This window comes from Ixodes scapularis, unplaced genomic scaffold (genome assembly GCF_016920785.2).
Source record: "Ixodes scapularis isolate PalLabHiFi unplaced genomic scaffold, ASM1692078v2 PGA_scaffold1__304_contigs__length_218370807, whole genome shotgun sequence".
Classification (NCBI taxonomy): Eukaryota; Metazoa; Arthropoda; class Arachnida; order Ixodida; family Ixodidae; genus Ixodes; species Ixodes scapularis.
Window position 1 is genome coordinate 99242606 of NW_024609846.1, and position 22811 is coordinate 99265416.

A 22811-nucleotide genomic window follows, 5' to 3' on the forward strand; every position below is an offset into this window, starting at 1 on the left:
ATTTAGTTTTGGACACGCGTGTCCCAACCAAACTGTTTACAAAAAAAGAAAAAGGTTGACAATTGACATACACTTTACGCTTTCCACTTTTGCCCACCTCCTTCGTTTCTGTATCCTCTCAATTTTTTACCTTGCCCGCCCCAACTTGGTGACTTGGCTCTCCTCGCAGCTTAGGAGAGGGGAACACTAAGAGGATTATCTTCCCTGCAGAAACCCGAGGTTGTCCGTCGGCCTTAGGTTCATAGCAACAGTACTGAAATATTTGAACTAGTCACTTTCACTGTCAACTCCAGAATCTGTGAAGTTCAACCAAATATTATATTCATAGTAACAATATAGCTAAAGAATGAGGGCAATCATTACTAAATACCAAGAATGTCCCAATACTGGTGCAGTCCCATGGAGGGAAAACTATCACACCATTTCTTCACCATGTCGTTTCTTTGCCCGTTTCGTCTACCTGCAACCTCACATTATGTACTAATGATTAATTGTAGGAGGCACAAAAACAATAATGTAGAAATTTCAAACCAGGGGAAACCCGTAAGGTTTTATCTTACCTCGATGTGAATATCCCTCAGCGCACACTGTGAAATCTGCAGATGGATTTGAAGGAACCCGAATAAGCTCCACACTCATGCTTTTGTTATGTATGCCCGCACATAAAGATACTAAAAAAAAGAAAGTGCTAGGAAAACCAGTTTAAATTTACAAGGAATTTGCTGCAAGACACAAGTAAGAAGAAGAAACACCCCAGAATTTTGATGCAAACATTTATTCCATCCACTCGAGTAATCTTTTTATTCAGAGCAAGTACTGCTAAAATATAACAAGACTAGAAGCATACAAGGCACCGACACACACACACACACACACATTGCTCCCGCCAGTTCGATTCTCCACATGCTCATGCCCAATAAGCAGTATGAGCAAAATACGAAATACTCATTGGAGCATACATTTTCCCAAACAGGTGTTCTGCAGAGAAAAAGTCCTCAGCACGACTGGAGGCGGATAAAAAGGGGTTTTCTATCGATGCCCATTTCACTCAGCCTGCAGAATCGTAAAAAAGATGGGCTTAGCATATCATGCTCCGTCAATTATCTCAAATCGGAGTTGTGGGCTTCAAAGATATTATGCACATCAGACTGGTTAAACGTGAGCAACTATGAAGTAAAAATTTAATAAACAAAGACAAAAAAAAACAAAAAACACAATCATGCGACTATTTGTCCGCAGAGGTATCAAAATTTCACGCCCTATGTACAAAAACGTATAAAATGCGGACCCACTTTTGGAGAGCATCCCGAGCTTTTCGCGCATGATACTAATCGGCCCACTATCTACGATGGTGGCATAATATGTTCCATGCGATGACTTCGAACATGACTTACAGAATGAAAAGAAGGTACATGTACATTATTTACAATAAGTCAAGAAAACACTTAGCTTAGGATTTCTGGCTTTGACTGAACAGAGAACTGACCATAAAAGAAGGTTTATCTCAAGATATAGCCAGGAAGAAATGTCTTTTTACATAACAACACTAAATAAAAAAAAAAAAAACGAAAAAAAAAAAAAAAACACGACAACATTGGTAGTGGAAGAAACAAGAGGACAACCAAGCATGATAGGGATATTTGTGCTGCACCAGCAAAAACTAGTTTCCAGAAAGAAAACAAAAAGAAACAGAACAAAATTTAACTGTAACACATGCTTGAGCATCTGCCAAGTTACAAGGGAACATTTCAAGGGAACAAAGTAAAGTGCAACCCGACCATATTATATATGGAACCTAATCCCAATGAAAAAAATCTTAAGCATTGTGCCCTTTTTTTACAAATACAAGCTGCAAGATTTAAAAAAAAAAAAAGATTTCGAGCAAAGAGGCAAATTCTTGAACACATGATAGCTCCTAAGAGCAGTTGGCATACAACCACTCTCCTCCTTTTACAAACATACTGCCTCTTCTGAACACGCCACATTTGGCACGAGCACATGCAAGTATCATCAGAAGGCATTAGTGTTTGACATCCCAAATTTTAGGCAACTTATGTAAACTATGACTAGATTTTATTGCGCAATAAATTTACTATAACCCCCCATCTGTTTGCGGCTTATGGGGAGTGTTGCTGGTTGTATATGGTTGTATAGTAGTTTGGTATCCGTGCCACTAAACCATCCCTAAATCCAGATCTAACATCATAAACAAGAGCTGGTAGTTTATAAAACCAACACAGACCTTTCATCCTTTGATGTCACAAAAGGCTGCCAGGCCTTTGAATATTTTGCAGAAAGATCTCTAAAACAAACTGAGATGTACAGTATGCCCCCTCTCCCTTCCCCCCTCCCCCCCCCCCCAAAAAAAAAACACAGGAAAAACAGCTGTAGTGTTGATGCACTCTCATTAAAAACCATCAGAACTTGCAAAACATTAAGAACCAAATTTTTCTAGCCAATCCAAGGTGTCTCAGACCAAAGCATCAATGTGAACGGTTATCTCTCTTGGCAGACAAGCACAGGACAGGCAGAAGGTGCCACAGTTTGAGAAAACAAAAGCAAACAATTAAAAGAAATGGCACCATTGGAACTTAAAACAGAGGACACCTCTGAAGCAACCGGGGGACTTGCAAGATTGTCAGAAGCTCAAATAAAAACAAGGTATTATACACTCAGCATTCGTAAGGCATTGCAGAAAGCACTCTTGAAGACACTATGTCCTTTAGTATACATGCTAAACAGATGAGCATACATATAACCAACAAAGATACACTTTTAGCGCTCACTCAATATGTACAAGATGCACTGAATTCGGGCAAAACCAAAATATATTTCAATTTTTCTATCATGCCGATTTTTACTGCGCATGGGAAATGCAGTAATAAAACTGCTAGAGAAATGTTTTGTACCAAGCAGGAAGACAACAAAGAATACAACAGAGAAAATGTTTTTTCCTCCTTTTAGTTTTTTTTAATGTTAAGGTTGGTTCAGACATTTGCACCGGGGCAACTGTGACTAATAACAGCTTCACAAAGCCACTTCTTGCACTGCTCGCCATGTACAATAAAGAAAATGGTTGCCTAGGACTCTAGGTGACTCTGCCGTTGCTGCCGTTTCAGTCACCCTGGATGCAACTGATGCAACTGCCTGGACCAGGCATTAGATACCTGCTCAAACCCTTCAGTAAAGAACCATCGACACACGCAAGATTATATTTGCGATACAACAGCTTGTTATCTGTGTGCCGACTGTACAATACTGCGACTATGCAAAACGGGTGCTACACAGAAGCCAACGCAGTGTTTGACAATGACATTTTCTTGACGCCCCACTCCAAAAAATAAAAAAGACAACAGACGTGTTGGAAGAAGTTATAAAACAAACAAAAAGTGCAAACCCTTTAAAACTCTTCCAAGTTTTGTTCATAAAGGGAACAAAACTATGATCTGTACAATGCAGGCATGTCATATGCAGCTTAAAAAAGACAGTTCTAGCACACTCGCAGGTAAAAATGTGGTTGAGCTTTGAAAAGAAGCAAGGCACAGTCAGACCCTCACACACCGCAGGAGACAGAGTCTGAGCTCCACTGCTGAGCTTGCCTTGAACGACTGCGCATCGGTCTAGCGTTGAGAGAAACGTGCCACGCAACTCCCCGTGGCAAGATTCAGACCATGGCCTGCGAGATCATACTTCAATTCGGCCGACAACAAAGCTCCGACGTGACGGCCGTAAAATACCAAGCTTACCCTTGCACTTGTGAGACCATGCCCCGTCTTCCTCCCTCCCATTCCCTTCAATATAAAATTTAGCCAAAGTTCACAACTTTTGCAAGGGAACTAGCTGATGGTGCTCGTGTCAAGGAATTGAACAGACTTAAACATGTTAAACGTCTCAGCTCGGTGCAAGGTATTTTACGGAGCACGCTAAGACGGGACGTTAGACTTTGTCAACGTATGCAGGGGTTGCGATGCCATTGTCACAAGCGCTTGCAGAAGAGGAGAGAGGTGAAGGTTACGAGGCAACAGGGTCCCAGGCACAGATGATCGCCGACTCGATGGCGGGCGTGCGAGAGGCGTCCTGCTACCTGTCCTTCTGATGCTCAGAGGAGAATTTGAAACTGAATGTGAGAGGGAAAAAGATAAGGGTGATATGAGGAAAAGGCTTCTAGAGAACGCTGTCAGAAACTCGAGTTTGCAGATGGACTTACGGCTTCAAAGCCTCTACTGTGGAGGGGAAACTCGTCAATGTTGCACAACAGCTAACTTGAGTCTTCAACAGATATTAGCTCAGGCAACTGGTGGGCGTAAACAAAGACGGATGCGGAGAAGGGGACATGGACAGGCGCTCCTCCGTGTCCCATTTTTCGCGTCCATCACTGTTTGCACTTACAATTTTCTGAGCATCATGCACCAACTAGCCCGACAACAAATCTCGTTAAACATATATAGGGTAACTGAAATAACCAGGCTCAGTCTAGAACCGGCTGCAAAACTCTGCACCTGCAATAGCAATCTAAACTTTTTGTCAAAGGCGTATTTCATAGGTCGGTTTTTTCATGTAAAATTTCAAAGCGTAGCTCCCTTTCCGTAAAATATAAGGCCAAAAATCTTGCCAGGGTCAACGGCGGATGGCGACACAGACGACAAAGTCAAGTGACGGGGCGCATTTGGTGCAAGTATTGATAGATGACGCTACCTCCTTATCGAGATGGCTCGCGACGACCCTGGTCTACTAAAATGAACATACAGTCTAAGCTCATTATAACAGACCTGGTTAAAACAGACATTTGTATATAACATACCGATCTGTGAAGTTCGGTTGGTCTTCCTCAATGTACCACTGACTCAACTTCATATCTGCATACAACATACTCCTTTTACAACAGACCGAAACCTTGGTTAAAATCAAGGTCTGTTATAACGAGCTTAGACTGTAATCTTTTCGTAATGTGCCAGAACTTGAAGCAAAAATAAAAAGTGGTGGCATAACAATGGCGCTTTTGCTGCCAACAAATTTTGTCTGTGTGTCGTCTGCTTTATTTCGCTGGCCGGCTACACCTTCCGACGCTGCTTCCGACGCCCTCTATCAATATGTGCGCCAAACGTGTCTCGCCACTGGACTTGGTCATCTGCGTCGCCGTCCGCCATTGACCCTGGCAAGTTTTTTGGCTCCATTTTTTACAGGAAGAAAGCAAAGCTTTGTAATTTTACAAAATAAAACCGACCAGTGAAATGTACCTTTTACGAAAAGTTTAGATGGCTACATGCAGGCGCCAATTTTAACGGCACGTTTTAGATCGAGTCTGGTTTTTTCAGTCACCCTATACATCGGGAACTGGTACCGTATTTACACGATTGTAGGTCAACACATTTAGAAATGTTTTGAAAATCTGAACTGCGGGGTCGATTTATAATTAAGACCAAAGCATTCCACCGCCAACAAAGCCAAAACAGCCGCGATATCAGGAACACCTCAGTTCACCACAGGTTCTTTAACAATTACCTATTTTTTTTATCTGTGCAAACGGATATCACCCTTCCCTTGTCAGCACTAAATGCATGGAATGCACTGTAGCAAATGGTGCGCAGGACTTGGTCCCAAGGAACTGGCAACAGTTGATGTAAAAGCCATGATCGTCAAGCTGAACTGTAACGGCTGCTGAAACAGCTTCCCTTGCTAGTTTCTGATTGCGCAGTTGCGCATTCTTTGTTTGAACTGTTCATATGACACTGTGTGACCGTGCTGGAGGGTGCCTCACCACGTTTCTCTGTATATTACAGCGAAGCTGTTAAGGGCAAGTTCTCCCACTATTGCGTCCGCAGACAAGCGGCATGTCGACACAAAACTCAAACCAGTTCACCATCATCCTACGTCCTCGTCTCACCTACCAATCGTGCGCGTCCCGTGTCCCATGACCACGAGATTGCACTAGCGCTTTTATCAGTTGCCCTTTGGACTCATGATGGGTCGGCCATGTGCCGTTCGTTCGGAGGAAAAAGAGCAAGAGTGCAAGAAGCAGTGACGTGCGCAGCAGCGCGAATGGCCGCGCTAACACCACAAAGCTGCTATCGCCTCGAGTTCCACTGCGTCGAGTGGTTCCGAATCCCTTGCAAAAGAAGAGCAGATTGCTCGCTTGGAACACCGCCAAGAAGAGAAGCGGCGATGTGACTGGCGCCGGCGAGCCAACGCCACGGACGCGATTGTGCCACGGAAGCCAAGCGCAAGCGCAAGGCCCAGTGACGACAGGACGCCCCGCTGGCTGAACAGATTTTTTAAATACTTCAATCCCACCATAGTACAGCTTCGCTGGTCTTCCATCTTCATCAGAGTGGAAAGGCTGAAAGTATTTTTTGATATGTGTGGTCCGGGCGGTTTAGGGTTTTGGCGCCCACATATGGCCATTCTTCATGCGAAAGCAACTGACAACTGTGCTGCTGAATGCAAGTTCGACGTGTTGGTGTCGGAGCGGGTGGTGCGCCAATGGCGTCTGCAACAGCACAAAATCTAACTGTGACGACAAACAAAGAAGTTTTGACAGGCCAAAATTTGGATGCTTTCTGAAGTTCAGGCTTGCAACACACGTCGCAAAAATGCGCAATCCAGTGTCACTGAATACTCTAGCACAGGGGTAGGCAACCGGCAGCCCCTGGGCCACATCTGGCCCGTGGTGCGATATTATACGGCTCCCGGCACGCCACCAAAAATGAACCTCCCCCCATTTCCCCAAACACAAGCACAAGGGCTATGTTTAGTTGCAAACCCGGTATAACCGTCCGCATTAACTCTGAACAAGTTCCTGAGATCTTCTCGATAGAACTTGCTGATCAGCTGATCCCCAAGCAGGCAATAAGCTGAAGAGTACATTTGTAGCAAACGACTTTGTTAAGTTTTCCACTGGCCTCTCTGAATTAAAGTTTTCAAATCTATGAAACCTTGCAGCAGCCTTGATCGAAGCATTCGCTACAGCACGTATATACCTGCGAAGATATTTTTTCAAGATGAGACTGTGAAGTTAAATGTGGTTCTTGCGAATGACAGATAAGCACCTCCAAAATGTTTTATGACTCTCGGTTAAGAGTTCAAACGTGAATGTTTGTATCTTGGCAAGCAACATTGAACACCCAAACTTTTACTGAGGAGGAGACCCAATCGATCTTGTCACATGTGCCTGAATTAAAATAACATCTTCGCATATAGCTTTTAATCTGAGTTTTTTTTTTAATGCGAAAGCATTGGGCGCGTTACGTTCGTGCTCCGGAGCGCAAGAGTTTGGCGCTCCTTTCACTAAACGGACAGGAGTGCCACAAGAGACTGACTGACACTCGAGCGTGCTCTTCGTGCACCGAGAATTTCTCGGAGCGCGAGTGACTTCTTCGCGCTCTGTGACGTCGCGTAAACAAACAAGATGGCTGCGCTGCTGTTGAGACCGCTGCCCCTTTTCAGTTGATTAGTGCTTAATCCAGCAGGTAAAAACAATTTGATTTGAAAGCCAAGACAGCAATTAGAGTTCCGAAAAAGGTTTGTTCGTGCATCTCGCCTGCAAAAGAAATTCATCTATCAAACGGTAGCATGCCGATAGCACAGCGACAGAAAAGTTGTGATGAAAAGACAGTCAGACCGCTGCCCTGCTTAGAATGCTTAGCCCAGCCGCAGCGAATAAAGATACTTAGATTGGAAAGCTAAAACTCCAGTTAGCTCTGCAGAAAAGGTTTGTTCATGCATACCGCCTAAAAACGAATTGACGTGCTATCGAACGACGGTGTGCCGGTATCGGCGTAGCTTCCGTCTCGCTGCGAGACGGAACCGACGGAACCAGGGAATCTCTGACAGATTTTAGGGTTTCCTACGTCGACGAGCGGGTTCAAGAATGTTGTCTTTAATTTAAACCGGAACAGCATGCATCATCAATAAAGAGATCGGCCAAGGTAACCTTCCACATATGTACACGAAGCAAATCTTCAAACCTTTCAAGAATATTAAAACGTTCGTAGAAACTTTATAACGTCGCCGTCTGTTTTGCTTTACACTCTGCCGCTCCACACGGGCCTAATTATTTATCTTCAAAATATTTTCGGCTTCTGCCACCCGTATCCACGGTCGGAAGGAGCTCGTGTGGCCTCTCGATGGTTTCTGGCCGTGTTCCAAAACTTACTCGATCTAACTCTAGGTTAAAGGTAGTTATCGAAAACCAACCCGCATCCAGCGTTTCTCTATTTTTGTTGTCACGTGACATCTCTGACATAATCCGCCAGGGTAAATCAAATTAATTCGAGGCAGGTTTGGAAAGCAGCCTTGGTGTGTTGTGCTCCTGTAAAATGCGTCGTTTAGTTGCTGCGCTTGAATTATGAAACTTGGAGCGTCGAAGTAGGAGTAAAGGAGCGCCGACTTAACGCGCCCACTAACTGTCTCATGGAGCGAGCTGACACCACCAGTTTGAAGCACGAAAACGGCTCCTAGTTTCCACCGCAATCCCAATAGGAGCGATTTGCCTTCGGTTCCATAGGCTGGCACACGTCGACGGGGCTCCCATTGGCCGCTGCGCCATGGTGTGATGATATGAACACGTCATAGAAGAAAAGGAAGACAACATCCCAGATGTGACGGCTCAGGCAAGCTCATGCAGTGCAGTTTTGGGGTTGGACACAGAAGGAACGAACACATCTCAATGCCGTGGGCCCCAGCAGCCAAGTAATGTCCCGGACGGACGTCTAAGGCTCGTGGGGGCGCCAACCAGGCTTGCCGGGGAACTACCGCCGGCACCAAACATCGAGCCCTCACCATCTGGAAAACGCCTTGGGCATCCGAGGTTCCGAAAACACCAGAAGTGCAGCGGTGAGTGAGCAGAACACCCCAGACTTGACTTGGTGTATGTATTTTTCATGGCTACAATAACATTATTATTCCAATTCTTTTCAAACAATATATTTTTCCTCACATCCACCGTGTCGGAATCCCGAATCCATACTTCTTACCATCACACATGGCATTCGAGATCTCGAAGCGCGCGTGCGCTAGTACGCAGCAGACGACAGAGGGAGAGGACGAGCGGCTTGCATACTTTCGCATTTACAACTCACAAGAAATGCTTAGGTGTACCTGAAGCTTTTTATCTTCCATTTTTAAAAGTGAACCCCCCCCCCCCCCCTCCAATATCCATATCACTGTCTCGCCCGCTCCGTCTTCACTTTGCAGCGATTTGACCCACTGCAACAAAAGGTTGCCGACTCCTGCTCTAGCCCGATCGGTCCCTGCCCGTGATGTGCGATGCAATCAGCGAGCAAACGTCAAAGATGTGGGACGCTGTTCATGAGGTGCACGGGATTTGGTTAGATGACGACGTGCTTGGGGGACATAACAGTGATGACGGGAACAGCAACAGTGAGGACGATTCATAATTTAGCAATTAATAAAAAGTCGGGGCTCCAATCCACGCTGCGAAGGGGGTTGGCCAGTGAAGCTGCGGTATCACCTGCAACGATTGCCCACTGCACTATAGAAAATGATTGACAAAAGAAAAGTAAATGCACTGTACCAAAACTTTTTATATAAAGGGCGTTTCACGTAAGAGTGACAACAATTCCTAGAGGTAGTGTATTTGAGGTAAAAGGATAATTTTCTGGAACCACATTACTCGTGGCGGTAGACGTCAGGAAATGTGCGATACTTACTACCGTATTTACTCGCATAATGAACGCATGCAAAAGCATTAACTGTCCCATGAAGCAAGCCGACGTCATCAGCTTTGAGCGCCAAACGGCACCTTAAATCCTTGCTCCAAGTGAAGCCAGCTCTTAACTATGAAACCACGCAAAAAGCCTAGACGACGGCACCTAGTTTTCCTGATTCCAAAGGAGTGGAGTAAAGCTGATGGATTTCGTCTTCAGTCTCATTGGCTGGCACGTGTCGACAAGGCTCCTATTGGCCGCTGCGCGTCACTTTCAAACGACCGCCACCCCATGGCGCTGCCTGTCCGCGCCGCGAGCGCACCGGTAACACGAAGCGTCCAAGGTCAGGGTGGCAAGGAGAGCTGGGAGAGCGAGTGATTGGCCGACGCAGAAGAATGACAAGCATGCTTTTGCATTCACAACTCATAAGAAGTGCTTAGGTGTACCTCAAGCCTTTTTTTCCAGAAAAATTTACACATATTTGGGGGGGGGGGCATTCATTACACGGGGTTAAACTTTTTCATTTACACACTTCGTGCAAATGTCATATTAGATGCTAATATGAAACGGCAAGGTGCTGTGGCACGTCTCCACTGATGGAGGCACAGCTGGTCGGGGGCGCGCCAGAGTAACCATGCTTTGTTAATTGCGAACCTTTTCAGGGCGCTTTCGACGTGCCTTTTAACGAATGAAAGTCGAGGAAAGTCCTAAAGTGTCGTGGGAGGTGCTGCTGCCGGAGGTTGTGGTAGCCAGGAAAGTCCCACAGCATGTGCTCTATTGCTAGTATCTGGCAGTGCACTCAGGTATATACTGCGACTACGCGTATAAGAACTCGTACGAAGTCCAACCACCCACCGCCAAGGCCTGCTGGCACGGATCAAGTTTCATTCACGGAGACGGCTGTTACCAGGGGCTACCAGACACTCTCACAATATGACGCAGCATGCACCTCGCTGCGCCGTTCTGTTACGAATTAAATAAACGCATTTACCCAGGGTATGTAAAATTAGGCCCCACCACCTTCACGATTTCACTGTCCGAAAGTGGACCACAGACGACGACGTCTTTGTCGACACAGGGTGTCTAGCAAATTATTATTTTGAAATTCCCTGACTTTTCCAGGTTTTCCCTGACCACTGTAGAGGCGGTTAAATATATGACCATTACAACACAAGGCATTGAGCATCAAGCACTGTGAGGATCGTTTTGCACGGGCTTAATCCAACTTGCACATTCCAAAATATTCGGGTTCCTCCAGTCCCGATTAAACGAGCACTTTCTTGCCGCTGACATCATCAATGAGGAGGCCACTTTCGGAAACATGATGAAAACATGACGCTCAACCGCACACGTCAAGTAGCCAGATGCACACTTTCGGATACTTTCGGCTTGGATTGGATTGGGATTTGCGACTTTCCCATTTGTTACTAAATCTAGTAGCTTTAATTGGATCTAACTAGTGTCGCACCCTCAATCCAATCCAATTCAATCCAAGGCTTGGACTGGATTTGTCGGCTGTTCCCTTTGCATCGGGCAGCACACATTACATCGGGTGAGCAGAGCTCGCGCTTCGCTCTAAGCAGAATTTGTTGCCTATTTTTCTGCCCCTAAGTCCTCATGTCTTTGCTCAGGGCACTCAATGGCGTTTCCGGTTCATTTTCTCTGACTGGGCTCGCTTTTTGACAATATCCCTGACAATTCCCTGATTTTTCCCGGTAATTAAAATTTCCCTGACAATTCTCGATTTTCCCGGTTGCTAGACACCCTGTTGACATCAATGCATCCAATAGGCGAAGAATGTCCGGGGCTGGGCAATTCCTCGACCCAAGCTTCGTCAAGTGTGCGCGCCGCTCGGTTTTACGGTTGATCACTTCTGCAACTACAGCAACTAGCACTTGTGGCCATTACGAGAGTGGCTTAGCTTGACTTCGCCTGACCGCTTGGCGGTAAAAGAAAATTGGCTTGGTGGCTAACTAAACTGGACGTAAATCGAGACTCGCGGAGCCGAAAATTGGAGGTGCGTTATTATGCAAGAGAAAAATAAAAAGTAAAAATATTGGTACCTATTGTGGGGGTGCATTCATTATGCGAGTAAATATCATAATTAGTTTGCTAATTAACTAAAAGTTACTAATTAGCTTTTTAATTAGTGAAAATAGACATAAGGTTCCAATTAGAAACTTGCTGACAGTCATCAAGACCTCCTAAATCAGTCCTTTTCACAAAGGTTTTGAGTGCATGAGAAGCATAGTGGTGCACTAAAGTTACCACTCGTGGAGCAGGTACAAGCCTGACGGTCGCGGTAAGGCGCCTGCGCGATTTTTCAGTCTCTTATGAGAGCCCCAGCCTTGTACCTGCTCCACGAGTGGTAACTTTAGCACGCTACCACGCTTCTCACGTGCTCAAAGTCTTTCTGAAAATGACTGATTTAGTCGTTTTCTATGACGCTCAGGAAGTTTCTAATTGGAACCATATGTCCATTTTCACTAATTAAAAAGTTTATTTGTAATTTTTAGTTAATTAGCAAATTAGTAAGTATCGCACATTTCCTGACGTCCGTCACTACGAGCAATGCGGTCCCCAGAAAATTATCCTTTTACCTAGGGATGGGCGAATATTCGGTTATTACGAATAACCAATCGAATTCTGCTCTATTCGGCATTCGCTTCGAATCGAATTTAAGTATTCGACAATATTGATATATTCACCAATATCGAATTATTCGGCAATATCGAATTATTCGACAATATAGAATTATCCCACCTTTCTAAATACAGTCAAACCCGACTATCGAACCCGTTTACATCGTATTATTCCTTATATCGAACAATTTTTGTGCACAGTAATGTTACAGTGATAATATATAGCAAAAACTATGGTTGCATCGAACAAAAATAGCAGCCGCTACCGATATATCGAACTGCCAAGAGCGCCGTTTTGCTCTGCGAGCTGGCTTTCCCCCAACGCGAGTGGCTGCACTGGGGGAAAGCCAGCTTGCATAGCACACTGGCTTTTTTTTTTTTTTTTTTTTTTTTTTTTTCCGGGCGGTTGCGTCGATTGCTCGGAAGGAAAGAAAATATATCTTTTGAGAGCAGAGGAAAAAAACGGTCTACTACAATTCCCTATTTTTTCTTCCAAATTGACGCGAACGCCCAGAGAGAGAACAAAAAAAGCCAGCTTGCTTTGCTAGTTGGCTTCCCCCAACGCCGCCACATGTTTTAGGGGAAAGCCAACTTGCAGAGCAAAACGGCGCTCTGCAGGGAGAAGGTGCTCCCGTTGGACGTGCTCCGTGCTCTCGGTATAGTTCGGAGCTAATGCGCGAATATAGAAGGCAGCGGCCTCAGCATTTTGGGGTCCGTCAATAGCGTAGAAAAATGTCGTTATCGCCGATGCAATGAAGAAAATGCAGCAGAAGATGCAAGACTACTTCATTGTGTAATATTTCAACAGAAAGTGGATTTTTGAGAGTCAAATTCATTAAAACTTCTATATCGAATTACCCGCTATATCGAACTGATAGACGTTTTTTTGCGAGTTCGATATAGACAGGTTTCACTTCCTCTGGCTTGGATTTACGGCCAGTTGGCGCAAGCTTCCGACCGTTTCGACCCTTTCATGCTACCGAACTCAATACACTTGAAATTAACAATTACAGTATATCTAATACCAAATAAGAGTAATATAAAACTATAGTTTAAACATATCTTGTGGTATTTTTGCTTGTACTATTCAAACTATTCGATTCAAAATTATTCGACCAAAATCACTATTCGCTTCGAATTCGACTCGGACCCAAAATCGTCTATTCGCCCATGCCTACTTTTACCTCGAATACACCGATTTTAAGAATTTTTGTCACTCTTACGTGAAACACCCTGCATGAAAGGCTAGTGACGTCACTCCCCACGTCGCGAGCTGCAAAAGTAATCTTTACCAGGAAACATATGCGGTGAGCGCTATGTGCTCCGCACTGTTATAGTGCCTTATCAATTACATGGTTCAGATGCTTGTTTCGTGCTTGTTCTTTATTGAAATGAATGCTGTGTTGTATGTTGTACGCATGATATGAATCGCTGAAGGTTCCGTCCCACGGAGCAAGCCGACTTGATCAGCTTTGAAACTGTGCCAAACGGCGCCTTCCCCTGTCCCAATGTCGTCTGTAGCAGAAATCTGATGGATAGGCTCCCATTGGCTGGCGCGCATCATCAAGGGAAGAGGCTCCGATTGGCTCTCGTGCGGCGTAGTTCCAAAACATGCCACCACAGAAGCCCTCTCCATGGCGGCGCAGCGCACGCAGCACCCCGACCGCCGGTAAGAGGGAGTGGTCGCCCGCAGAGCTGGCAGAGCCCGCCCAGGCAAACTCCGGAGATGCTACACGGCCGACCTCTGTGCATCGCGGCCACTTCACGAGTGTGCACTCGGCCGTCGGCCGGCGAAACGCGGCTGTCCACGCCACTACGCCGCAGACAAACTAAGGGAGAGGAAGAACGACATTCATACTTTCGCATTCACAACTCATAAGAAGTGCTTAGGGGTCCTCAAATTTTTTTTTTCCAGGAGAACATTGACACGAAAAGATCCGACCTACGAGTTATTTACAGCTTCGCTGTAAAATGTTCGCCGTGGAATGCACCCTAAACTACTATTTTTTATTTTTTTTCTGCTAACATGCAATGTGGGGAGTCGACCTACAATCGTGTAAATACAATAATTATGTCAATGCGCGCTGCTCCAGCACCCATTCTTACAGAAACTAGCAGGGGATTTGAACCGGCCATGTTCGGGTGTGCAGCACGATTTTTTTTTCCACATGCTATCAAGCTCTTATGCATTGGCAGGTACAGGCACTATTTCCAGATCTGTCTTAGAGATACCCTAAAACACTCTCCAGAGAAATATGCAATATAGTATGAATTCATTATGTAAAAAATACATTCAACATAGGACTAGGAGGAAGCAGAGAAAAAGTATGAAAACCTCGCGTAACAGGCCCGGAAGGGCAGAGTCTCATTGGGCGAGCATTTAATCAACTTCGCTAGTAGGCATTGCAGAAATGTCCTTTTGGCAACTCCACACTGGGGACAAGAAAGCGCCACAGAAGTTGCCAACAAGGCACTTTGGTTCCATCCCCATGTAGGGTTGCTTTACATTTCCTTGGCAGTACTACATTACAGAGCTATGGTTCTGAGCAATAGTAGCTGCAGCAATCATGCTGTTAGGCATGTCTATATGTGTATATACTCCCAGGTACTTGTAACACGTCGTACACAGAATGCACTAAAGTCTTACCGTGGCACGAGTTCTTTCTTGGTAACCGCTTGCGTGGCTTCTTCGGGCAGTCGACTTGGGTCGGACAAGATGTTTGTGGTGGTGCTCAGGTACCTCAGAGAGTCCAGCACACCTGCAGTTTCAAGGGAAACTAAATCAAGTACTAGTGCTGATAGGCCGTATTATGCTGAATGCCAACCGATGCATCAACCTTTAGAACCTACTTACACTGTCTAGTACATTTCGTTTTAGAGCAACCACAATTCAAGAGCGAAAAGTCCTACTCTGCTATGGCACCGACTGATACGTGAATGAACTTGGGTACCGTCTACAACAGGTTATAAAACAACCCCAATTCAAGAACCAAAGAAATCTATAGTTTGTTATGGTTGATGTTCGTTTTTAATTGGAGGAGATAAAAAAAAAGGAGGGGGGGGGGTGACGTGACATGGATAACTTCTTCACTGCCTATGTATTGGTCTCGCTGGCATTAGATGGGAAGATTTACTAAAATTAACAAAAATGTGAAAACACGACAAGAATGCAAAAACTGATCCATGAATAACTCAAGACCTGTTGCCTTTATGCAACTTTGAAGTGTAATAGCAACATGACTCATCTAACCATTCATTCAAAATTAATTAAATGACTAGCTAATTATTCAACATACCGTGATGATCATTCCCCATAGGCTCATAAACACACAGTGAAGACATCATCAATGCAACAATGTAACGGTCCCCCCTTCCCTTTTTCCCATGCCTTTATAAAAAATTCTGTTTAAATAAAAAAGCTCCCAAAAAAAAAAGGCCGCATCTCCACGTGGTGAAAGATGTTGTTTGGGGCAAAGCTCTGGTGGTGCTGATGATACTGATTTTATTGTTCATAGGTAGTGCTGATGGTGCTGATTTTTTTTTATTGCTCATAGGTAGTGCTGAGTTCCAGGTTGCGTTTTGACTTCATTATTACTGCTTTATGGTCGGTGAAATGCAGAGCCAGTGGTTCTTCTAGCGGATCAGCTCGGATCCGCTAGAAGCCGTGGGAACACATCTCCACCGCTTAAGTCAATGGTCTATGTCAGAAAGAGAATCTGTGGTATGGAACGTGGTTAAATACGTATTTGAGCATTTGACCGCAGTGCCCTCTCGCCTATAAACGTTGAGCGAATGCAAGCAAAGTTTAACGCGATTATATACGCATTTGACTGCAGCACCCTCTCCTGTATAGACGTTGAGCGGCTACATGCAACGTTGGAGTGTAGCGTAGTGGTTAAGGTGTCTGCCTCGTAAGCAAGCGGTCCTGAGTTCGAACCCCCATGCGGGCGTACATTGTTTTTTTTTAAAAGTGGGCTGATCCCAGAGGCAGTGCAATCGATGTGAGCACGGACGCCGGACGGACAAGGCTAGACCCTCCCGCTGCTCCTCTTCGAAACGTACGACACGGGTGCAACCCATGTGGAGTCTGAAGCCCAACTGATAAGGACAGTGGCACGATCTTTGGCAGGTGGCTGCAGAAGAGCGCGCGGCATTGCGCAATGTCAGGGGCGGAGAGATGCCGCGTGTAGGGAAGGCGCACGCGCGCGGCGCCGGCGTCTGCAGCATTAACTGTTCTAAATCAAAACCCTAAAACAAAGGGCATCTTGCAAGCACGTTTGTCAACGCTTTATTTTGGTTACTTCGAATATTTTATACGGGGAAGGCGAGCATGTGCTGCGCCAGCATCTGCAGCCGTAACTGTTCTAAAGCAAAAGCCTAAAACAAATGGCACCTGGCACGCATGCTTGTCCACGCTTTATTTTGGTTATTTACTTTGAATCTTTTAAATGCGGAAGGCGCACGCGTGCGGCGCCGACATCTGCAGCTTTAACTGTACAAAACTTAGTCTACGCCCGGTCTGACCCTGGAGATGATCTGCCAGAACCTAGCTTCGCTGTAAAAAGTCAATATACAAGAATTGTTCTACCATAATCCAGTGTGCAACATATTCAAATGCAGATTCATAGCAATATTTCCCAACAGTAGACCATCATCAACATTATTTCAGCTTGACAGAGGTGGGTACTTTTGAAAAATTATGTGTAGCTCCCCAGGTCCTGTTTTCCCTCGACTTTTCACACTGTACCTACATGCATTTTCTGCGGGCTATACTATTTGATTTCAGTTTGCTACTCTTGGGGGAAAAGCTTCGATTGTTGTATATCTAATCAGCTGTACAGTACCGTATTTACATGATTGTAAGTCGACTCGATTGTAAATCAACTCAACCCCGCCCCCCCCCCCCCCCAATTGCACATCAGCAAAAAGAAAACATTTAGATGCGCATTTTACTGCGAACACGTGAGAACGGCAAAGTATCTGTTTCGAAAGCCCAGCCTCCAACACGCGATCGATGCCTTCTGGCGTGCTTTGGTGCGCGCACGCAAGGTGCATGAAGGCGTTATTGAAACTAGGAAGTTCATGCTGGACAACTGAAGCTGCTCCCTCTTGTTCTCAGCCCGTTCGCGACTAGACTATGACTCGTCCACACTGACGATGTCAGTCCCGTCATCATCACTGCTACGTTCTCGAAACACGTCGGCGTCGTCCAACGAAATCTCCCACTTTGCAAATGACCGCATCTTCCGCGCTTGCTCGGCAATCGCGTTGCACGTCACAAGTAGGGTCCGACTGCACACTTTAGCAGCGTACGTTGCAAGCCTTTGGCCCGCGGAAGCCTCTTCATTTGCCGTCACACTTTAAAGGGGGGTGCAATGATTTCTGGACTTCGGTCAAACATTTGTGGATGTTGCCCTTTGACCCTTCTAAAGTAAAAAAATAGAAAACAGATTTCGCCTGCGTGCCCTGGTTGTTGTGCAAAAAAAAGATAAATAGTGGCATTTAATGATTAATTTTTGATTAATGATTTCACCAAGATCATTAATTGGCAGTGCACTGAAAAAATGTTGTTTTCATTGTGTTGGTAACGCATTCGACGTTCAAATCAAACGTTTACTGTCGGCGGGTTATAGTTTAGATTTTATTGTTTCTAGTGCAAGTAGACTGCTTGTACGCGCGTCGGTGACCGCTAGAGGGTTCAATGTAGAATCTTTGCTGTGATTCCTTATCTTCATTGTTTTTCTCATAGCCTAAAAGCCTTGGGTGCGAAATTTAACGTTAATGTGGTTTTTAGGACAGACTTCCGTTTAGACAGGCTTACTCCGTTTGCCTTCAGACGTGAGGGATGTTGCGGGAAAAAACACAGAGATCCCTCAGTCTCCTGTGTCGCAGAGGTGGTCTACAAGATCCCCTTTGACTGCGGATTGTGTTATGTTGGTCAGACGGGGCGTTGCTTGAATGACCGACTTGCAGAGCATAAAAGGTGTGTAAAGAATTTGGCGCAGAATTCTGAATTGGTTAATCATGTTAGTTCTTGTAATTTTTGTTCCCATCTTTGGGATGAAACTTCCGTTCTGTGTAATGAAAAAGAATTGTTTAGAAGGCTAATTAAGGAGACTTTGTGCATTCACGAGCGGGGGAATTGTGTGAGCCAGCTGTCCTTGGTTATCAGTGATCGATTGAAAGAGTTTTTGCTTGTATGAGGGGAGCTTTGTAAACCTTGAGAAGGGGGGGGGGGGTGGGGAACCGGGAAGCGTTTGCTTGGAGTAGGAAATGGGGACTAGGCTTTATCGGTTTGGAGGTTACCATGTTTTCGTGACCGTGGGGTTGTTGTTGTTTGGGTGGTCGGCTCCCTTTCCGAAGGTTGTTGGAGCCGGGGAGTGGTTCAGGCTGTCTGGGGTGAACGCGTTGGCCGTCTTGTTTTTTGCTTTTGAGTTATTTTTTGCCCTTTCTCCTTTCCTTTTGTGTGAAAGTCTATTTATTGGTATGCTCATATCAATACAATTCAGCTGCATTTGAGATTTTGTTGTTTTCATTCGTTTTTTCATCGTTTCCCATCTCAGGGTTTACAAGATGTCGGTATTTATATTTTGATAAGCAAGTCATTAGTACATTGTAAAAATAAGAACCAAAGAAACCCGAAATCTGCAACGCAAAAGTTTTTTGAAATGACCTGGTTACTCCTACAGAAGTAACCTGGTTGCCGCAAGCACGCGTCATGCTTGCGGCGACTGCAAATGCAACCCGCAAGTCGTACCAACTGGGAGCCGCCATTCTGGTGTTTAGTGCAAAGTGAGAGCAGTTGGCGATCGTTAGGATGCGAAAACGCAACTTCATGACCTTTAGTTGCGGTGTCCAGAAGCTCGGGCAACATTGGTTAGCCCCGTCCAAATATTTTAATATTTCCGGATTACTGAAAAAGGTGTCTTGCGATTTCAGGTAAAGCGTAAGATAACTGTCACCCAAGATTTTAAAGGGACCATGACATGAATTTAAATGTAGCGGGCTGGTATTTCTTGTTTTCTTTCCCCTGAAAGCACTTCCGCCTTTTCACTGCGACGCATCCGAAGTGCCCAAGCACATCGGCTGAACCCAGCTCGCGCATTAAACACGGGCACCGCGTCTCCCGGACGTATGCGCTCGTCAACGACGGATCCGTCGACAAATATTTGGGTTTGCGCTCGTGGCCAACGAGTCCCATAATGGCACTTATCGTTCACTCGCGAAGGAAAAGTTCCATGGTGTGCTTAAAAAGCATGGTGAAAGCTCGGAGTCATCGGTTCCGGTGAAATGCTACGTGAAGACCACGTGATTTCTCCTTTCGCTTTTGAGTTGAGGAGGAAAGCTAAGGAGGAAGAAGTTGAGAAATCATTTCATGGTCCCTTTAAGCGCCAAGATGACCGAAGTATCGTGACTCTAAAGGATAGCTCGTTCAGTGGTTCAAGCCCGGTCTTTGCAGCAGGTAGCCCCGGGTACGGGGCTGCGTGCCTCACCTGGCCTGAGGGCCCGGAGGGAGCAATTCTGCTCCACCCATACGAGGACCGTCTTGCACATCTCGTCCAGCCCAGCCTTGGACACCGTCTGGTTGTACGACTCCAGCAGGGGCTCCAGCAGCAGGCTGAACTGTTGCGGCAGACTTGGTCAAGGAAAGCCGTCTCTGCTCGCCAACCGTTGTCTTATCGCTATACGACGACAGGATTTCAATTTGAAATCTTAAAATCGTTCGAGAAATAAGGTTTTACAAAAATCACGAGTTTGACAAATTGGTCGAACACCGTATGCCATCACAAATATTTCAACTATGCAAGAAGTGAAAGCTTCGACATCGGGCAACGTCACAACTCGAGCGACTCCCAGGGCTGGAAGACCCAACGCGCACGTGGAGTGTCGAGGCTAAGAGTAAGGACGTTTCGTCTTACAAGCTCTCGCAGCCTCGTAACGACCGTGTAGACACTTGGATGCGTCTGGCTTTTTGCCGGATGGCAAATGCTGGCTTCACATATCTGAGAGAATTTGTGGCACTGATCAAGCTCTTCCTGAAGCTTACATTTTGCCAAAACAAAAAGTTAGAAACGTCTACCGCCACTACTAATACAGTCGAACCTGTTTATAGTGAACCTGAATACTTTGAATTATTGTCTCTACCAAACACCCAAATATTTAGAACAAAAAAATCCCGTTAAAAACTACCTTTTTAACAGACAATCTATTGGCTATATCGAATTAATGAACAAGTCTTCAGCAAGAAAGTCGTAGACGTAGAAAAATGTTTGAACAGCAGTAGAGGCTTTAATACACGACGTTTCGGGAAGAGACTTCCCTTCTTCAAGTGTGCAGAAAATACAGTTGCAAAGCGCTTTTAGAGAGACCAAGGGAGAGGAGGAGCATTGGAAAAAGCGAAAGAAAAAAGTCATATGTATAATAGTACAAGTAAAAACACTTGAGCATGAAAAAACTACATTCCAACAAAACACATATAAAAAAGAAAAAAGAGAGAAGTGGTAGTTTTAAGGGTAACATGGTCGCGGCACTCGTTAGCGAAACCAAGAAAATACATCACTGGCAACGGCCTCCGTCACGTTAGAGTTAGAGCTGCAGATCCAGAAAAATAACAACATACAGGGGTCAAGTCGAGTGAGCCCAAGCCAGTATAACGCTGAAGCAAACAAAGGTCATAAATAAGCCCGAAGTGTGTGTAAACGGACACCAGAAATGTCACACGTGGGTGGCACCGCTCAACAGAATACCAAGAAATACTCCTTAGAACGCCTCCACTCAATCTCCCACCTCCCCGCAAAAAAAAAAAAAAAAAAAAAAAAAAAAAAAAAACACCGGAAAGAGGAGGGAAGTTAGCGGGCGACGTCCCCACATCCCAATGTTTCTAGCTCTCCCCTCAAAGAGCTTTAGCTCTCCCCCGCTCTCCTCCGCGATGGGGGAGGTGGTTTGCCTGTAGTATACTAAAAACTAAAAACCTACAAGAGCCTATATAAGTTTCCTTTTGAAATGTTCATACCAAGTGGGGTTAGTGTTTTAAATTTAGATATATTTATTTATTTATTTATTTATTTACAATACTGTGAACCTTACGGTCAACACAGGAGAGAAAAATAAGTTGTACAAGCCAAGCAAAATGCATTCACACTCAAGTGAGCACTTATGCACATGCAGTGGTGCGTCACACCCTGCACATCTGAAGATGTATTCCGCACACATACATTATTCAGTTAAAAATTCGCGCAATGATAATTCAAATGACTTGAGATTAGAGCAGCTGACGACTTCGTTTGGCAGAGCGTTCCACTCTACTATTGTCCTACAAAAGAAAGAATACTTAAATACATCATTTTTGTATTGATACGGAGCAATCGCCCTGACGTTGCTAGTCCTTTGGGAACGAGACGTTGAAGGCCGCAAGTAAAGCTGCGGATCTAGCTTTGTCATTCCAGTCGTTATGAAAAAGAGTTCTTTTAACCTTGATATTTTCCGTCGCTTTGCCAGCGAGTCAAGCTGCGCCTCTTGTCTCATTGAAGAAACAGATTCTGTACGTTTATATCTGGAGAAGATAAATCGAAGAGCCAGATTTTGTATTCTTTCAATTTGTGATTCGTGGCATTTTCTATACGGGTCCCATACAGTGCATGCATATTCTAACAATGGGCGAACATAACACATGTACACAAGTTGTCGAACATCACTATTGGCATGCCTAAGTTGTCTTCTGAGGAATAATAACTTTTTGTAGGCCTTTGAACAAACGTAATCTACATGACTGTTCCATCGCATGGTAGAACTAAAAATAACACCTAAATATTTAAATTCGTCCACCTTTCGCAGTTGCACGCCACCTATGTTATAGGAATATTCTAAAATGTTTCGTTTGTTTGTAATGCTGCAGAATACTGTTTTATCAAAGTTAATTACCATACCCCACCTTTCACACCACAAGTAAAGTTTTTCTAGAGAGGCATTAAGCAAGTCTTGGTCTTCGACTGTACGCACTTTTGAAAACAACATGCAGTCATCCGCAAATAGCTTTACCTGGACAGCTGGCGGCATATCATCTGCAATATCATTTATATACAGTAAAAACAAAAGTGGACCTAATACCGACCCTTGTGGCACACCTGAAAACACTGCAAGGCGGGTAGAGCATGCATCATTGCAGTAGACATACTGTGTTCTGTTAGTTAGGTAAGACCGGACCCACGACACTATATTGCTGTTTAGACCCACAAGGTGAAGCTTTTCAATTAATTTGTTATGAGGCACGCGGTCGAACGCTTTTGAAAAATCCATGAACACGACGTCAACCTGACCCCGCTCATTTACAACAGATGAGAACTCATGCGCACACTCAATTAATTGTGTGACCGTCGATAGACCCCGTCTAAAACCGTGCTGATGTTTGTATATTAAGTTGTTTTCTTCTAAGTACTGAGTGACATGATTTGAAATAATGTGTTCCAGCAGTTTGCAGCAAGTCGACGTTAATGATATAGGACGG

General features: G+C 44.9%; 1 protein-coding gene across 1 annotated transcript in view; it reads right to left on the reverse strand.

Annotated features, from left to right (window-relative positions):
- Positions 1 to 759: 759 nt before the first annotated feature.
- The window catches only part of LOC115315552 (MLX-interacting protein), a 75140-nt gene continuing 53088 nt past the window's right edge, over positions 760 to 22811 (reverse strand). Inside the window, exons 18-20 of the mRNA XM_029974695.4 lie at positions 19801 to 19930; positions 14955 to 15066; positions 760 to 4117 (exon numbers count right to left, since the gene is read on the reverse strand). Coding sequence (XP_029830555.2) covers positions 4081 to 4117; positions 14955 to 15066; positions 19801 to 19930 — 279 coding nt within the window. The 3' untranslated portion in view covers positions 760 to 4080. The remainder of the gene's footprint in view (positions 4118 to 14954; positions 15067 to 19800; positions 19931 to 22811) is intronic.